The following is an 18,088-nucleotide window of genomic DNA, read 5'->3' as shown; positions in this document are numbered from 1 at the left end:
TCATACCGGGAGGGAGTTCCAGGGAATATTGAAATCGCCCATGTTTAATTTCCAATTAAATTGCTTAAAATATCTCTGACCCCAAAAGGTAGAAGTAAGATTTAGAAAATGCATTAAAATGATACAAGGAAATGAACAGACCAGTTAAAGGTCACAGGCTCCATTCATAGTTAAACATTCTGTTCCTTGAATAAAACAAGTCACACTCACACCCTAGACCAAAACATTCTGTAGACAAACCACTCCCTGGGTGGAATCCATTGTTATCTCCTTAAGGGAACTGGAACTTAGTTGGATCCTTAGACTTTTGTTTGGAGTAGAAACATATTTACTTCTCTATTCCTGAAATACAAGGTCTGGATATTATTGTCAACACTTGTTGATAACAACCTTGAGAGCAAGAATTCTCTGATCTAAATCTAGGTGGGACCTTTGCTTGAGGTAAAAACAGGCAATAACCTTGAAGGAATAGAGGTAAGTTTCAACTTTCTAGCTTTTGAACAGGGTGGAAATGGCTCACATTTTTGGGCCTCCACACCTTCCTTCCTAACTTTCTTTCTCTTTTTTTTCCCTGAGACAGGGTTTCTCTGTGTAACAGCCCTGGCCGCCCTGGAACTAGTTCTATAGACCAGGCTGGCCCTAAACTTAGAGATCTGCCTGGCTCTGTCTCCTTAGTGCTTCAGATACTCATTTTTTTATTATTATGTATACAGTGTTCTGCCTGCCTGTATGCCTTCAGGCCAGAAGAGGGCGCCAGATCTCATAACAGATGGTTATGAGCCACCATGTGGTTGCTGGGAATTGAACTCATGACCTTTTAACCTCTGAGCCATCTCTCCAACCTTCCTTCAGATATTTTAATAACCCCTGCTTACCCCCAGAAGTTCCCTAAGAGGTCTCATTTCCCCCACAAAACCTAAGTACTTAAAAATTTCCCCATCCACAGGAGGACAGAAGCCTTCAATTCTTCCACCAATTCACTACAGACCCTGCATGTCCTGATATCCAAAGTGCTCTGGGGCAGGGGACTAGAGCCTAGAGCTTCTTCCCTATCCTCTCTTGTCTTGTTTTGTGCAACATTCTTCTGCTTGAGTGTGGGTTCTGGTGTGGTTAAGAGGCCTGGAGCTCAGCAACTGGGGCTAGACACCTGCCCTTGTCTTTGCTGCTTGGCCAACAGAATTCTATTGCCACTTGTAGAACAGAAAAGGTGATAGCAAACAGGTCAGAATAAGGGTGGTAGGGGAAAGAGCCTCTTCTTTCCCTGGTCTGTAAAACTCTAGAATAACTCTGAAGCCATTTCTGACAACTCTGAGGACATTTCTGAGGCCTCTCAGCAGTAGTGCTCCCCCCTCCCCTGGGAACCAAGGACCTAACAACTGCACATGCACATACTGGAATGTTGAGGATTTTCCATCTCCCTGTGTCCTTGTGGATGTTCTCCAGATAGAACTCAGTTATTGAAATTGGGGCAAGATAACCCTTAGAGGTTGACTCAGTTCCTCGGCCTTGGTCAGGGGATATTGACTCAGTTCTTTGGATATGGTTAAGATGACTCACAGATGTTTACCCCTTACCCCGCCTGATCTAGTAACCACTCTCTCACCGTGGCTTAGACCAATCATTGCTAGTAGCCCTTTGAATCAGCCAATCCTAATAGTTGGAAAAACAACCCCAGACTCCCCCCTTGTTTCTGTGGCTTTTTACTTTAAAAGTAGCCTGTACCAGTTATTCGGGGTCTTTCTGGCTTTTCGAATGCTGAAAGACCCTGTCACGACCGAATTAATTAAATCCTCTTGCTTTTATATCAACTGTGGTGTGAGAGTATTTTCTTGGGGTAATTCCTCCTTGGTAATTGGACTCCAGGGTCCAACAGGTCCACACAGTTATCTCCTCTGCTCATTGTAGGCACTGGCACCTCCTGCATGGGGATACATGGGGATATGTGACAGTCGTCTTCCCAGTGGACATATGGTCACCTGTGACATGTTTTGAGAAAAGATGTAGTTATCTGGTAAGCTGCTCAGGTCTAGACACTGAGGCTGGGCTGTCCCATGTCCTACCTAGCTGCCAACAAGGAGACCTGTGTGGGAGCCAGTAAGAACACTGAGACTCATTTGGCCTCAGGTGCTAACCCCCACTAACTGAGAAGCCTGGATCAGACACCTCTTTCCCCTTTGAGATGCTGTTATTCCAGGCACAGGAGGCAAAAACTGAGATACAGAGAAGTCAGAGCACTTTCTGATCTTTGAGAACCAAAAATTGGCATGCAAAATTGGAGGCCACATTTTATCAGGACATTCTGCAACATTCCATCATATTTTTGCATATAGTAGGCACTCAGTAAAAGTTTGCTTAACATGCTCTCTACTCAGGAATTGGAATGATATGGTAGAACTGGGGTGAGGAGTACCCTTGGAGTTTTAGAGGCCACAGGATGTTTGGAGGTCCTGAACATCGTGGGACTAGAGGATTAAAAAGTAAGTAGGGGGGACGGAGGTTAAGAAGCTCTTCCAAAGGACCTGGGTTCTATTACCAGCACCCACATGGCAGCTCACAACTGTCTGTAACTCCACCCTAGGAGGTCTGGCCTCCTCACATGGACATACCTGCAGGCAAAACGCCAATGGACATAAAATAATAATAAATGAATTATAAAAAAATATAGAAAGAAGTAAGTAGGGCAGGTCCCCCAAAGAATAAAGTGATGGAAGTGACCCAGAAGCTCTGAGAACATAGAAATGGGATGAGACACCACCAGTGGAGGAACACGGTCCCCTTTTATTTTGTCAAACACACATTTGGGAACTTGGAAGGTGTACTTGGGCACAGCAAGACTGTTGGAGAAGGAATAACGGAACTGCAGTAAGCCAGTACTCGGGGCCAGCACTTTACAGAAGAAACTGGGAATCTCAGAGGCTTATAAAACTGCTCAGGGCACCAGTGCCAATAAACTATGCCGGTCTCCATAAGCTTACACCCATGGGTCAGTGACTATTTTATTATGTGGCATGAACACGTTGTGCCCACCATGTATACCAGCTGGCCAAACAACCTCTCTGATTCAGCTGCCAGAGCCCAGGTGTTGACAGGTGACAAGGGCTTGAACAGTCCCTGCTTTCACTCTTGTGGTCCCTTGCCCTGCATTTTTGGCCTGACCTTGTATGAGGGAAGACACATTGGAACTGCTACTCTTCTCGGTCTTTTAATTTTTTTTTTCCTTTTCTGATACAAGATTTTCCTCTGTAGCTCAGGCTTGCCTCAAGCTGCCAGCAATCCTCTGACAGCTTCCTGCATGCTGGGATTACAGGTGCATGCCACTATACCTGGCTTTGCTTATATTGTTAAAAATCTTTACTTTTATTTATGTATATATGTCACTTGTTTGTGTTTGCAGAGTCCAGAAGAGAGTGTCAGATTCTTTGGAACTGGAGTTACAGGCCAATATGTGTCCTCTGCAAGAGAAGCAAGTGCTCTTAACCTCTGAGTCATCTCTCCAGTCCCTATGCTCAGCTTTGGCTGAGATATTCACCTCTAGATGATGCACAGGGCTTCCCGCCAGGGGGCTTGAGCATTAAGGAACCTGTGGATGGGTAGCAGGGTGCTTGTAATCTAAAGAACGGAGGCTTGAAACCTTTTAGCTCCAAGGATGTGAGAGCCTTGCAGGTTAGGGCATTGTCTAAGGGCAGGACAGTGAAGGGAGTGGTGAGCACCTTAGGGGCATGCCAATTAGATGCGAGGTTCAAGGGTTTGGGGATGGAGAACAATGTCCAGACTGGGAGATGTTCAGGCATGGGTACTTGAGAAGGAATGGGTAGCTGCAAGGTCATCCTCAGAGATGAATTACTACACAAGGGGCCTAGGATGCTGGATGAGGACTCCCTGGGCAAGATGATGCCAAAAAATCCTGAGATTCAGGAGACAAGGGCAAGGAATGACCAAGGAGTGAAGCTTGTATCACTTGAATCTATCAGCAAGGGAGGAGGTTGCTGTGGAACCCTGTCCTTGGGTATGACAAGCCTGTCGCCCTCTTTAAAAACTTATTTCAAAGTCAGACAGTGGTGGCACCTACCTTTACCAGATCTCTGTGAGTTCGAGGCCAGCCTGGTCTACAGAGCAAGTTCCAGGACAGCCAGGGCCACACAGAGAAACCCTGTCTCGAAAACAAACAAACAAACAAACGTTATTACATTTATTGTTTTGCACACATGTGCCACTGCACGTGCGCAGACTTCAGAAGATACCCTAGGAAGTTGCTTTTCTCCTTCCATTATGTGGGTCCTGGAAGTCAAACCTTAGCCTCGGCAGAAAGTACCTTTACCATCTTAGCCATCTCGGAGGTCTCGTTGCCCTGATGAACTATAAACCAGTTGACATTATCAGTTACTGCTGGAGGGGATTCATGAGGCCACACCACTTCTCTAGGATGCTAGTTGCTAGGGAGAGGGACCTGTGAGGCCATGATCTCCCAAGAAATAGCAAGAGCTGGACTAGTGAGCTGCCTCAGCAGATAATGGTTTTCGGTGATCGGCCTGACAACCTGAGTTTGGTGGGAGAAAGCCGATTCTCACAGTTTTCTTCTGAACTTGTGCTTGCTATGTATACACGTGTATACACGTGCCCCCTCCATGAATTTAAAATTGTAGAATTGTTGGTGGAGAGAGGGGTTAATTCCTTTTTTTACTACATTTCATTCGAGTTTGTATGTGTGTGGAGATCAGAGGAATACAGGAAGGAATCGGCTCTCTCCTTAAATCATGTAAGTCACAGGACTACAACTCAGGTCCTGTGCCTTGGGGGCAATGGCCTTTACTCTAAGAACCACCTCGATGATCCCTTAAAAAATCCCAATTCTTTAAGATTTTATTTTATTTCTAATTATTTGCATGGCTAGGTATGTGTCTATGTATAGGTACATGCACATGAGTATGTACCAGGTCCCTGGAGTTGGAGTTACAGATGTCGTGAGCTGCCTGACACGGATGCTGGGAACTGAATTCAGGTTCTCTGCAAGAGCAGCAAGCGCTCTTAACCACCAAGCTAACTCTTTTTTCCCCTTGCTCCTGTAAGGAATCCTTGTCAGGAACTGGAGACAACTCAGTGGTGGTTAAGAGCACTCGCTGCTTTTTCAGAGGGCCGGGGTTCAAGTCCCATCACCCACATGGAGGCTCCCAATCAGCTGCATCTCCAGTTCCTGAGGAGCCAGCCCCCTTTGCTGGCCTCTGTAAGCACTAGACACATACATAGGGCACAGGAGAACATGCAAGCAAAACACCCACATACACATTACATTAAATTAAACTTGAAAGCAATCCCGATTAAACTCATTGTTTCCCTAAGCTAGAAGGTTTGGTGGAATAGTTTCTTTGGTTTGTCATTAGTGGGGTGAATAGAAAAATTTCATGCTACAGGGTTCAGTGGGGTACAGACAGTAGAACCCCAGCCATTGCAACCTCTAGAGCGTCAGTGTAGCCCTTTGGAAAGTGGGGATGGTGATGTATGTGTGGTAAGCCTGCCAAGAAAATTAGAAATCCAGCTTTAAGTTGCCTGCGTGGCATACATGTGGCGCTTCTCTCCCTCCACACTGACCTGGGTTCCAGAAACTTGTCCTTTTGGTCATTTCACTGTCCCCTGCAAGGTGTTTCACTTTACTTTTTTTTAAATGAAAACTTAAAAAGTATTTGAGGGGAAGGCATGACCATGCTAGGGCACACAGGCAGAGGTCAGAGTCCAATCTGCAAGAGATGTTCTCGTTCTCTCCTTCTACCATGTGGGGCCTGGGGACTGAAATCAGGTCATCATGCTTGGTGATAGCAGATGAACCATCTTGTCACCATTTAGTTTGTGTTTTAGGCCCTGGCTGTACTGAAATTCCCTCTGTACACCAGACTGGTCCCAGACAGAGATTCTCCTGCTTCTGCCTCCTGAGTGCTGATATTAAAGGTGTGCGCCACCATGCTTTGCCCCATTTATTTTTTAATTTAAAAGTTAAAAATTGAGGGAGCCAGGGAGATGGCTCAGTGGTTAAGAGCACTAACTATTCTTTCAGAGGACCTGGGTTGAATTCTCAGCATCTACATGGCAGCTCATAACTGCCCGTAACTCCAGTTTCAGGGGATCTGATACCTGCACACAGACATACATATAGTCAGGATATGAATGCACATGGAATAAATAAATCATAAAAAATTAAAAATTGTTATGTGTACGGATATTTTGCCTGCATGTATGTATGCGTACCACATGCATACCTGATGCTGAAGAGGCCAGGTATGGCCCTGGAACTGGAATTAAACAGTTGTGAGTCACCATGTGGGTTCTGGGAATTGAACCTGGTCCTCTGGAAGAGCATCAAGTACTCTTAACTACTGAACCATCTTTCTAGTCCTAAACACTATTTTTTCTGAGACAGAGTCTCTCTATGTAACACAGGCTGGTCTTGAACTCAAGATTCTCCTGCTTTAGCCTCCCAAGTGCTATAGATTATAGGCAATCACCACTACCACCATGTCTGGTTTCATAGGTTTTGAATACAGTATGCTAATAACCATGAAGCTATTATTGCAATCATAATACCAAACAGAGTCATCCCATCAAGTGTAATCTATTACCTCTCTAATTCTTCCTTTCTGACCCTGGTCCCTTCTCCAGGCAGTCTCTGGCCCACTCTTTGTCACTGTACATCAGTTTGCCTTTTACTAGATTTTTACATAACTGGGGTCATATGCATGTACTCTTTACAGATATGTTTGTGTCCTTTTGCATACTATAGTTATTTTGGTGAATTTCTTAACCTGGGACCTCAAGCTAAGCATGTACCCTACTACTGAGTTATACCTCCAGTCCATATCATAATCATTTGAGTTCAGATTATTAATTCTTTTATGTTGCTGAGTTGAGTTGCCTTCCACTGTAATCTTATCTATCTATCTATCTATCTACCTACCTACCTATCTACTTACCTATCTATTTGTGTGTGTGTGTGTGTGTGTGTGTGTGTGTGTGTGTGTGAGAGAGAGAGAGAGATAGAGAGAGAGAGAGAACTGGGTATGGCAGTATTCAGTGCATTATTCATGCTAGACAAGCACTCTGCTCTCTGTTAAATCCCCTAACTTCAACCACACCTTTTGATAAAGTCTTCTATATCCTTGACTCTCTTCCAATAAGCTGTGTAGACAAATAACCTTGGACTCCTGATGCTCCTGCTTTTGCTTCCCAAATACATGAGATTCGGGACTGTACCATCCCACCCGACAATTAAATCTTTGTTGTTGTTTGAGACAGGGTCTCTCACCACGTACTTTTGGCTGGCCAGGAGCTCCTTATATAGACCAGGCTGGCCTTGAACTCACAGAGATCTGCCTGCTTCTGCTCTCCTAGTAATGGCTTAAGGGAATGTTTTGTTACATTCCTATAACATTATTTTTTGTTTTGTTTTCAGGATGGGTTTCTCTGTGTGTAGTGCTGGCTGTCTTAGAACTTGATTTGTAGACCAGGCTGGCCTCGAACTCAGAGATCCACCTGCCTCTGTCTCCTGAGTGCTGAGATTAAAGGTGTGCACCACTGCTTCCTGGCAAGCAGTTATTTTCAAACGAAGAAAATCAAAAGTCATACATCCAGAATCAAATTGCTCAGATCCTTGATATTTCATTTTCCAGTTTCCAGAGTAACAGGAAATAAAGTGTTGTTTCAGTCACCCACTCTGCAACATTTTGTTATGGCTGCCCAAGGAGAAGGTGACAAGAAACAAAGGTTTCATAAACACTCATCCTCAGCCGGGCAGTGGTGGCCAGCCTGGTCTGCAAGAGCTAGTTCCAGGACAGGATCCAAAGCTACAGAAAAATCCCTGTCTCGAAAAACCAAACCAAACAAAACAGAAAACAAACAAACAAACAAATCCACTCATCCTCACGTCTTTATGGAAAGTGTGCATCCCTTTAGATAAGTACTCCGGAATGGAATACATGGCTCATCTCTGTATGTTTAATTAGTTTTCTTTCTGATGGTTTATTGTTAATTTTGAAAATGTTTACAAACTGTTTTCTAAAGTTAGCGTACCTTTTCATACTTTTTATACCAGCAGTTTATTTAAGTTCCATTTCCTGCATATCTTGTTTAACAACTGGTACGCTCAGGCTTTTCAGTTTTAACCAGTCTCCAGTCAAGAAAAGCAGAAGCGCCTAGGGCAGAGAAAGGCTGAACTCTGACTTTACAGGCTCCCTCAACCAGGCCTCCTTGCCTGCGGCCAGGTAGGTCACCTCACAGTCCGGGCGCCAGGCCTGGGACTGGCCAGACAACAGCGACGTCCAGGCCTGGGCTAGGAGCCAACTGAGCGCGCCCCTGTGCTAAAAACTAATCACCTGGCTGCCCCAGTCCTCCAGGCGCACCACAGGCTATGGACTCCCGCGCTGGGAACACCGCAGACCCTAGAGGGAGCAGAGGAGGTACTGGCGTGGGTGGAGTAGAGAGAAAGGGAAGGAGCTGTCCCAGGCCACCCTCTCGTTGCCTGTCGGCTCCTAACCATTTCACCCCACAAGTGGTAAACACCAGCCTTGCTGCCCAGGCTGTCCTGGCAGCAACCAGGGGCCCAGCGATGGGAACTGTGTTTCAGGTCTCCTACCCTACAGACTCAGGGGTGTGTGTGTATGGTGGAGGGACACATCAGACTCCAGAGACCTAGCTCAGGAGTCTGGGAACAGAAACCTGGAGGCACCTGCTGAGTCAGGGCAGGCAGTCTGTAGGGGGTTAGGAGGGTGGGCTGGGGATCTGTAGACAGGGTATCTGGAGATGCTTGCGCCCTGAGGAGACACTGGGCCTTCTATGGAACTCTTAGGTGTAGGAGGGATTGCCTAGTATACTGGAGGTGAAATTGGGGCCTTCAGAGTTGCTCGCGGGGAGGGGCTTATGTGGGAGAAGCAGGGTCCCCAGAGTCACGCCAAAGAAGTTTGGCATCTAGTGTTACTAAGGGATAGTATGGTGAGCTCCAAAGAAATGTGTTGATTGCTCCAAGGTATCCAGGTCTATTGCTATCAAAAGGTTATCTGCAGGGACTTTATGGGGCAAGACAGCCGGCAGCGCGTACAGTTGTAGCAGTCGGGGGTCATAGGAGAGGAGGGGACTGGCGTCAATCGCTGGAACTACTGGAGTGGACGGGGATTTCCATATATCCGGGGGGACATTTCTAGGTCTTTGGACTTAGGAATCACTCAGGTCGGGGTTCCACGGCTCTGGGACCATGATGATTTGTCTACTTCTCCGGTCAGGAGGTGGCCTACCTGGGTCCGGGGGCCCCCGCGCTCGGCAGCTCCTGGAGCGTCTGGACGCGCGCCCCCTGGCGGCCAGAGCTGCAGCGGACTTGTCAGCGTTGGTACGAAAGGCGGGTACTACATTGCGCCTGCGCCACAAGGAGGGTAAGTGCAAGGGCTCCGTAGGGCGGGGCCGAAGGGGTTGGCTTTCCTGCCGGAAGGCCTAGGACTGTTAAGGAGTGTGATTCCTCAGGGAGGGGTTAGGAGGGAGCGAAACCTCGTGGAACTGGAGTGTATTCCTTCGGGGTTATTGCGATAGATGAGTTTCAGAACATTTGTGGAAAGTGCTGGGCTGGGTAGTTATTAAGGTCAGCGAGACTTCGACTTGGCATTCGCAATCTTGAACATTCAGTAGCTGTAGCTACCTGCAACACATACAAAAACCTGGGTGTGGGAGGGGGCGATTGGGAAGAAGGGAGTTAGCAGGAGTGGGAGAGGGTTAAGAGTGCATAATGGAAATAAGGATGATTTTAATACATTTTATACATGTGTGAAATTGTCCAAAATGTCATTTCCAAGGAGGCAGCACTTAGGGAGTGGAGATGAATTCTACAAAGGGGTGAGCCTGAAATGCCAGTGGAAGGAAGCACTGAACATATTAGAGGGAGATTTTTGTTTGCTTGGTTTCTTGTGTGTGTTCAATGATTTAAGTTTTATTTCATTTTATTTTATAGACAGCATCTCTCTATGTAGCCCTGGCTGTCCCAGAGTTCACTACATAGACCAGGCTGGCCTAGAGCTCAGAGATCTGCCTGCCTCTGTCTCCTGAGTGTTGGGATTAAAGGCATGCACCACTATACCTGGCTTATTTATGTTTAATTGTGTGTGTGCGTGTGTGTGCGAGTGTGCAGGTATATACATGTGACTGTATCAGATCTACCCGGAGCTGCAGTTACAGGCAGGTGTGAGCTGCCATATGTGTGCTGGGAATTGAACTCTGGTCTTCTGCAGGAGTAGTAGACACTCTTAACTGCTGAACCATCACTCCAGCCCTTGTTTTGTTTCATGAGACAAGGTCTCTTGCTAGAGGCCGCATCGGCCTCCAATCCAACACTCCTGCCTCTGCTTCTAGAATGCTGGGATTATAGTCTGCTGTAGGCGGATCTTGAAATGTGAGAATTGAGCCGCGTGGTGGTGGTGCATACCTTTAATCCCAGTACTGAGAAGGCAGAGGCAGGCGGATCTCTGTGAGTTCGAGGCCAGCCTGGTCTACAAGAGCTAGTTCCAGGACAGGCACCAAAGCTACCTTGTCTCAAAAAAACAAAAAAAAGGGGGGCTGGAGAAATGGCTCAGTGGTTAAGAGCATTGCCTGCTCCTCCAAAGGTCTTAAGTTCAATTCCCAGCAACCATATGGTGGCTCACAACCATCTGTAATGAGATCTGGTGCCCTCTCTGGCCTGCAGGCACACATGTAGGCAGATATTGAATGCATAATAAATGAATAAATATTTAAAAAAAAAAGAAAAAAAATGTGAGAATTAGAAATAAATTTTGTAGGCTAATTAGAGGTTGTTTTAGATTTTTGGGAACCTAATCTTGGGATGGCAACCTTCCCAAAGGCCTGAGTAGGTTGTTTTTTAAAATAGTTTATGTATTTAACTCTTTAGGTGCTGGGGGCAAACTCAGGATGTGCCACATGTTAGGAAGTCCTGTTACCACCCCAGCCACTTAGGGTGTTATTTAATGCATGTAGCCTATGTGTTATTAACATCTGGGAGGAAGGTATGGAGTATTCAAATGAACGGCACAGGATTACTTTTTAAGACAGGTGATGCACACCTTTAATCCCAGCCCTAGGTAGGCCAAGGCAGGCAGATTTATATGAGTTCGAGGCTAGCCTAGCCTACAAAGCAAGTTCCAGGACAGCCAGGACTGTTATACAGAGAAAAAAAAGAGTACTGGTTGCTCTTACAGAAGAACCAGGTTCTATTCCCATCACACACACATGGTGGCTTACAATGTAATTCCAGTTCCAGAGGATTTGATACCAGGTACACATGCGGTGCACAAACATACATGCAAGCAAAACACCCATACACACAAAATAAAGTAAAAACTATTTTTCTTGTTTAATTTTATGTGTGCAAATATTTTGCCTGCATGTATGTCTATGTACCAAATTCATGCCTGGTGCCTATGGAGGCCAGAAGAGGGCATTAGATCCTCTTAAACTGGAGTTAGCAGGCAGTTGTGAGCCACCTCGTGGGTTCTGCAAATTGAATCTGGGTTCTCTGAAAGAACAACCAGTGCTCTTAACCATTGAACCATCTTTCCAGCCCCTAGTAAAAATAATTTTTATAAAGTTAACCTAGGGGTCCTAGACTGTTTCCATGTCAACATATTTTGATATCCCTCTTTGTCGTTTTCATATCTCAGCTGTTAGCAGCCTGGATTCTGCAGATATAGAAGTCACAGACAGCCGTTTGCCTCATGCCACTCTTGTGGGACGTCAATCCCAGGTACTACTACTACTCAGTGCTATGTTCAGTGCTAACCCTTTGCTTTTGCTGGCCTTCAGACAGGGCACCCTCTGTAGTCAAGGAATGGCTTAGAGCTTGATAGGTAGACTAGGCTGTCCTCAAATTCAAGGTGATCCCTTGGCCTCAGATTCTCTAGTGCTAGGATTACAGTCATTCACCTTTTACACTGTGTTGACTAGTCTTATGTCAACTTGACACAAGCTAGAGTTATCTGAAAGGAGGGAACTGCATTTGAGAAAAAAGCCTCCATAAGATCTGGCTGTAAGGCATTTTCTTAATTAGTGATTAATGGAGGAGGGTCCAGCCCATCGTGGTTGGTGCTATCCCTGGGCTGTTGGTCCTGGGTCCTGTAAGAAAGCAGGTTGAGCAAGTCACAGAAAGCAAGCCAGTAAGCAACATCCCCCAATGGCCTCTGCATCAGCTCTGGTCTCCAGGTTCCTTCCCTGTTTGAGTTCCTGTCCTGACTTCTTTTGATGATGAACTGTGGTGTGGAAGTGTAAGCCTAATAAACCCTTCCCTCCCCAGCTTGCTTTGGTCAAGGTGTTTCATCACAGCAATAATAACCCTAACAAAGATATTCACCCAGCTAATTCATGTATACTCTTGCCCTTATTCCAGCATCGAAGGCCTGAGACTCTGGTGACAGGTATGGAGCAACCTCCAGTAACCCAGAATAAAGCAAGCTATGCTTTGAAACTACCACAAGCCACTGGTCGATTTTCCGTGGAGCTGATCCGAGGTCCTGCAGGCTTTGGTTTCACTTTAAAAGGGGGACGAGGTGTATCTGGGGATGCTCCACTGGCTGTGCATGGACTGCTGAAGGATGGGCCAGCACAGCGATGTGGTCGTTTGCAGGTTAGCTCTAAGCAGCAGTACATTCAGAGATACGGTCCCTGTCCTTGTCAAGTGTGCTTTGTCTGCCCTTCATATGCCACTGTGTTCTTGCAGGCTGGTGACCTCGTGCTCCATATTAATGGAGAGTCAACACAGGGCCTAACTCATGCCCAGGTGGTGGAGCGGATACGCACTGGAGGCCCCCGACTTTGCCTGGTACTCCGCCGGCCTCAAGAGATGGATGTCAGTAGGATTGAGGAGGTTGCAGGCCATCAAAAGAGAGGTGAGGTGCTGAGTTTCCCAGGGAAGAGAGGTGGGGATCAGAGAGGGGAAGGAGAAGCTCAGAGAGTGGAAAGGCTGAGTCCTGCATACAAAGGGTTTGGTGGTCTCAGTGGGGACTGTAGAGGTCCAGTGCCGAGATGGGGTGGAGGAATTCACAAAATCTGAGACAGGGAAGGGGGGCATCCCAGGGTAGGAACTTTAGAGAGAATGCTTTTGAGGTCTTAGGTCTTGGTCTGGAGTAAAGTCTTTTTTTTTAAAAAGAAGGAACGTCTTAGGAATATGGAGTAAGGCTATTGAGACCGAGGACTCTGATGTCTGAGATGCAGTTCAGTGTTTGCCTAGCCGTCTGAGAAGCCACATGGATTCCATCTCCCAGATACTCCCTTTTAGAGAGTAAAGGGGGCTGGCAAGCCAGCTCACAGATAAAGGTGCTTCCCACCAAGATGACGACATAAGTTCGATCCTTGGGACCCACATAGCCGGAGAGAGACCTGACCCACTCAAGTTGTCTTCTGACCTCCATACTGAACTCCCCTTCCCACCGCCCCAAAACGCTTAAGCACTGATCAGTAGGTGGGGAACCAAGGGAGAAGGGGTGAGAGGGGAAGATTCAGAAGTCTCAGGTAGGAAAGCTTCCTTTGAGCAATGATTTCTGTCCTGAACTGAAGAAGTATATCTGGAGGGGGTAAGGTTGGGGGTTTGTGAGGGAGTGGCACTTCTAGGCCACTAATTTCCTCTAAGGCTTTTCTGGCCACTCTTAGCCAAGGCCCCGATTTCCATTCCCTCACTGCACCACCCAGTCTAACCCTCAGGATTGCTCTCTTCAGATTGCAGCCCAGATCCTCGGAGAAGCAGGATGACGAAGTCCCGCAGCACCATTTCCCCAGTTCATCACCCGTCCAAGACCCGGCCCAGTTTGGAATCTAGTCCAGAGGCAGTGGCTGTTGGCCACGTGGTTCCCTCAGTGGAGCACCCCACAGAAGACTTGGACGACCGTATCCCTGGTACCCCTGGGCCCTGGCTGGTGCCCAGTGAAGACCGTCTTTCACAGGCTCTAGGGGTTCGGGGCGGGGGCGCGCAGCTCGCTCAAGAGATGGCTGCTGGAAGGCGGAGGCACTGAGCTCCAACAGACAGCTTTGTGTTCACTTAGTGAAGGTCTACCTGGTTTTAGCATGCCTGGACGGCCAGGCACTAGCTTTTTCCTTAAGCTTTAATCTGGTCTAGTACCCTCCCATTGCTCACTGCTCAGGGGACTGGTCCCCACCCCTTCATGAAGCCAGTGACACGGCCCTCCAGGAGCCCAGAGCGCTCGCACCCCCAACCCCCCCCACCCCCCCGCGCGCCTAGGATTCTCCTAGTTCCTTCCCGGTCGGGAGGTAATAAAATAGCTGGATCCAGTCCTGACTTGCCAGGTGCTCTAGGCGGGGTGAGGATTCCCAGTCCACCCTGGAAGGGAGGGGTGGGTTGATTTGGTTTCGATGAAGGCCTTTTGAAACCACCCGAAAGCTGTGTGCTGCTTCCTTCATGCCTCCATATGGATCCTTATTTCTGCTTGCTCCCCAGTTTGCTTTGCTTTGTTAGCCCCCCCCCCCCGCACTTCTTCCTATTCATTTATTTCATGTTTGGAGTTCGCACATTATTGCATGTGTCGTGGGGAATGCAGAAGTGGGCCAGTTGTGGGCGTGCCCCAGGAGGCTCAGGGTTCCCGCATGGAATCCTTCAGACCCTCAGCCGTCATCAAGATAGCAAATCTAGAAACCTGGCGCCTTCCTCCACCCAGAGACTGCGGTCTCCTACTTCCGGCTTGAAAAAACTAGCTTTAACTGGCATGCAGACTGCTACCCTAGGGGTGCGGGCTGCCCCCCTCTCCGGACCCCACTTAGGAACTGAATGGGAAAGATGTGAGTCAGTGCCCGGGGTGGACCAGACTAAAAAAGACTGTTAGAAGTCTTTGGGTCACGCCTCCCCTTTTCCTTAGAAGGTGGTAAGCTGCACTGGGCGGGTGATCCTGGTCTGGGGAAGAGACTAGAGATTCCTCCACCCTGGGAGTTGAGGCCTACTGTCAAAAGGCTTATATAGACAACCCCGGGTAGCCACAAAGCAGGCTCTAGCCAATGCTACAAATGTCCAGTCACCTTTGCTGGTAACCACATCCTGAACACCCAGTCCCATCCCCCAAAGAGGGAAGTTGTGGTCCTAACAGGCAACTTTCGCTCCTAAAAGGAGGATGCAGGGAGGGGAGAGAAATGACAGACACAGAGTCACAGGTAGCACTGGGGGTGGGGTGGGGCAGACTGCAAAATCCAACAGGGACAGCTGGCAGCTGGGGTATAAAGAAGTGAGCACTTGGAAGTGGTAGTACTGTGAACATTGTGGGGGTGTGTGGGGGTGATTTCCAGCTACTTATGACTCAGAGTTCAGAGGGAGTATGGCTCCCCATAAGTCAGGAAAAAGGTTCTAGTATACAATTCCTGAACAGTCACACCCAGGGGACTAATATAGTAACCCCAGCCACCATTTCCTTAGTTTAGTTTCATCCCTGCTACTAGCTTTAATGGAGTATTTATTTTCATCTAGTTACACACCTACCCAACAACACTGATAGATCTTTTCACAAAGGGGGAACATGAGGCCCAGAGAGCTCAAAGCAAGATTAGTCAAAGCTTGGTTTTGAAACCTTTTATCTTAATCTCACCCATATTTGACAAATACCAGCTGAACCTCAACTGTATACCTGCTCTAGAGAGTTCTATGATGATACCAGGGAACTCCATCGTGTTGCTAGCATAGCGAAAGTAGACTGATGTCAGTTAAGAATGACAAGAATACATGAAAGAAAGCCCGGCGGTGGTGGCACATGCCTTTAATCCTAGCACTCAGGAGGCAGAGGCAGGTGGATCTCTGTGAGTTTGAGACCAGCCTGGTCTACATGAGCTAGTTTCAGGAAAGGGTAAAAAAGCCACATAGAGGGGCTGGAGAGATGGCTCAGTGGTTAAGAGCACTGACTGTTCTTCCAGAGGACCCAAGGACCCACACGGTAGCTCAGAACTGTCTGTGACTTCCCGCTTCCTGTTGAAAAACACTGATGCACATAAAATTAAAATAAAAATCCACAGAGAAACCTTGTCTCAAAAATGCAAAAAAATGCATAAACGATAGCTTCTAAGAGAAGTGCTAATAAAAAGGGGGGTTATGGCTGGGGATTGTGTACACCTGTAATTCCTCCTTGTGGGCAGCCGAGTGACACAAGAGGGTCCCACCGAGTGACAAGAGGATCCCAAGCTCTAACCATCTTGGGCTACACAGTGAGACTGCTTCAAAGAACAAACGAAAGGAAAGATAGAGAAAAGGAGGGGTTATGTTGTGGGAGATGGTGGTGGGCTGCTGGCATGGGCTGCTGAAGACAGAGTGTTTGAAGTGGAACCTGAAAAACCAGAAGGCAAGAGAATGAAAAGCTGGGGGAAGGGCATCTATAGTAATGGGAATGGCAAGTAGAAAGGCCAGAGGCAGCTAAATTTGTCATGTTCTACAAGTTCAGGTATTTATCTCCCCTTGAATGCATGCATTCAACACTGAGAAAAAAGTTTCAACCTTTCCATTACTCAGTCACTCCTTCAACAATGGCAATTATAAAGGGATCCCCTTAATTTGGAAGGGAACCTATGTTTGGGGGGCAAGCAGGGCCTTAGGTTGAATTTGGGCCTTCCAATGGTTTCTTTATACTTGAAATGAGTATAACAGTGGCGCATGCCTTTAATCCCAGCACTCGGGAGGCAGAGGCTGGTAGATTTCTGTGAGTTCAAGGCCAACCTGGCTTACAAGAGCTAGTTCCAGCAAAGGCACGAAAGCTACAGAGAAACCCTATCTCAAAAAACGAAACCAAACAAAACCAACAAAAACCAAAAAAAAAAAAAAAACCCAAAAAAACAAATGCCCAGAACACATTGTTTGGGGGCACATCCTGATTTCAGGTAACCAGGCGCATGTGTTAGAGTTAGATACTAAGGTGGCCAGGAGAAATTAATTGCTCAGAAACACAGTGTAAAATGTCAACTTCCTTACCCAAAATTGTACTCCATGAACCATCCCCTTACCTTGTCCAGCTCTCAGCAAAAATGTGTGCTTTCCCCGTTCTTTACCTGAAGCTGACTTGGTCTCTCTTCTCAGAACCAGAATGCTGAGAGGCAGCATGAAGGCTGAAGGCTTCCCTGGAATTGCAGGGCACAGAGTAAGCCTGTAAGGCTCCCTGGGCTTTAAGCAGATTATTGATATCACTACTCTTTACTGGGTGATCAGCAGGCCCTCTTCTCACTCAGTCTTTGCAGCACCCGTGGCCTCTATTTCACATCGAACTGTCCTTTCTAACCAGAGCCCCCCACTCTGGAAACCCATCTCATACCCTCCACCCCATTTGAGTACAGAACCTGATCTGACCTAATCAGGAACAATTTTCAATCTTTCTTCATCTCACTTATTGTGAACATTTACATCATTTCTTGAAGTAATTAAGTTTTAATACCCCACACCAAACCGAGGGTGTTAGGATATATGCGACCTATCAGTGGTTCTCAACCTTCCTGATGCTGCGACCCCCTTAATACAGTTCCTCATGTTGTGGTGACCCCCCCCAACCATAAAATTATTTTCGTCGCTACTTCCTAACTGTAATTTTGCTAGTCTTAGGAACCATAATGTGAATATCTGTGTTATCCGATGGTCTTAGGCAACTCCTATGAATGGGTCGTGAGACCCAAAGGGTTGCGACCTACAGGTTGAGAACTATTGCTATATAAGCAAAGGGCACATGCCTTTAAAATTCAAAGCATTCCAAATTCAGGAAACATACCTGGCCTTGGGAATTTCTGGCTTAAACAGGGCCTTGGTCATTTTTTTTTTTTTTGAAGCTAAGGAAACTGAGTTACTCACTCGATTCTTGGCTTTTTGGCTAAGATCAAATGTAGGAAGTCATTCGCTCGGTTCGGAGTGGAACGTAGCGCTTTTGCATTTTTTTTTTGAAAAGTTAAGGGTCTCTGTATTCTTGCACCTGGTACCTGGAGCTGCCTGACAACTTGAAGATGCGGGTATGTGCAGGACCCGTACCGTCTTTGGCCGCAGGGCAAAGGGGGCTTCCGGGGCGGCAGCCACCTGGCCCGGCCTCCTCCGGCCCCGCCCGCTTCAGCTAGGCGCGGT

The 18,088-nt window shown here is 47.1% G+C and overlaps 1 protein-coding gene and 1 long non-coding RNA gene across 3 annotated transcripts; one reads left to right on the top strand and one right to left on the bottom strand.

The window, feature by feature from the left end:
* Positions 1 to 18,079, bottom strand: LOC125417827 (uncharacterized). 2 transcript variants are annotated; one of them, XR_015000394.2, is made up of 4 exons: positions 17,825 to 18,079; positions 16,993 to 17,106; positions 9,273 to 9,667; positions 1 to 8,423 (listed from the first exon to the last, which is right to left on the bottom strand). It is a non-coding gene; the product is annotated as an uncharacterized LOC125417827 (long non-coding RNA). The 2 variants fall into 2 exon arrangements; XR_007237254.3 differs by having other exon boundaries at positions 1 to 9,667.
* On the top strand, positions 8,302 to 14,403 carry Magix (MAGI family member, X-linked). The gene is made up of 6 exons (XM_048461371.3): positions 8,302 to 8,441; positions 9,261 to 9,407; positions 11,679 to 11,761; positions 12,401 to 12,637; positions 12,731 to 12,899; positions 13,726 to 14,403. Exons 1-6 carry the CDS (start codon positions 8,393 to 8,395, stop codon positions 14,016 to 14,018), a joined length of 978 nt encoding a protein of 325 aa, XP_048317328.1. The 5' UTR covers positions 8,302 to 8,392; the 3' UTR covers positions 14,019 to 14,403.
* Positions 18,080 to 18,088: the final 9 nt, after the last annotated feature.

This window comes from Myodes glareolus, chromosome X (genome assembly GCF_982192425.1).
Source record: "Myodes glareolus chromosome X, mMyoGla1.1, whole genome shotgun sequence".
Classification (NCBI taxonomy): Eukaryota; Metazoa; Chordata; class Mammalia; order Rodentia; family Cricetidae; genus Myodes; species Myodes glareolus.
The sequence above is the reverse complement of the archived record's forward strand: the minus strand, read 5'-3'. Positions and strand labels throughout refer to the sequence as shown.

Excerpts from the sequence above, each read along its gene's own strand:
- Magix (XM_048461371.3), top strand. The coding sequence starts at position 8,393 with ATGGACTCCCGCGCTGGGAACACCGCAGACCCTAGAGGGAGCAGAGGA. Across the intron at positions 8,442-9,260 it reads CCCTAGAGGGAGCAGAGGAG|GAGGTGGCCTACCTGGGTCC; the intron begins GTACTGGCGTGG and ends TTCTCCGGTCAG. Across the intron at positions 11,762-12,400 it reads TTGTGGGACGTCAATCCCAG|CATCGAAGGCCTGAGACTCT; the intron begins GTACTACTACTA and ends CCCTTATTCCAG.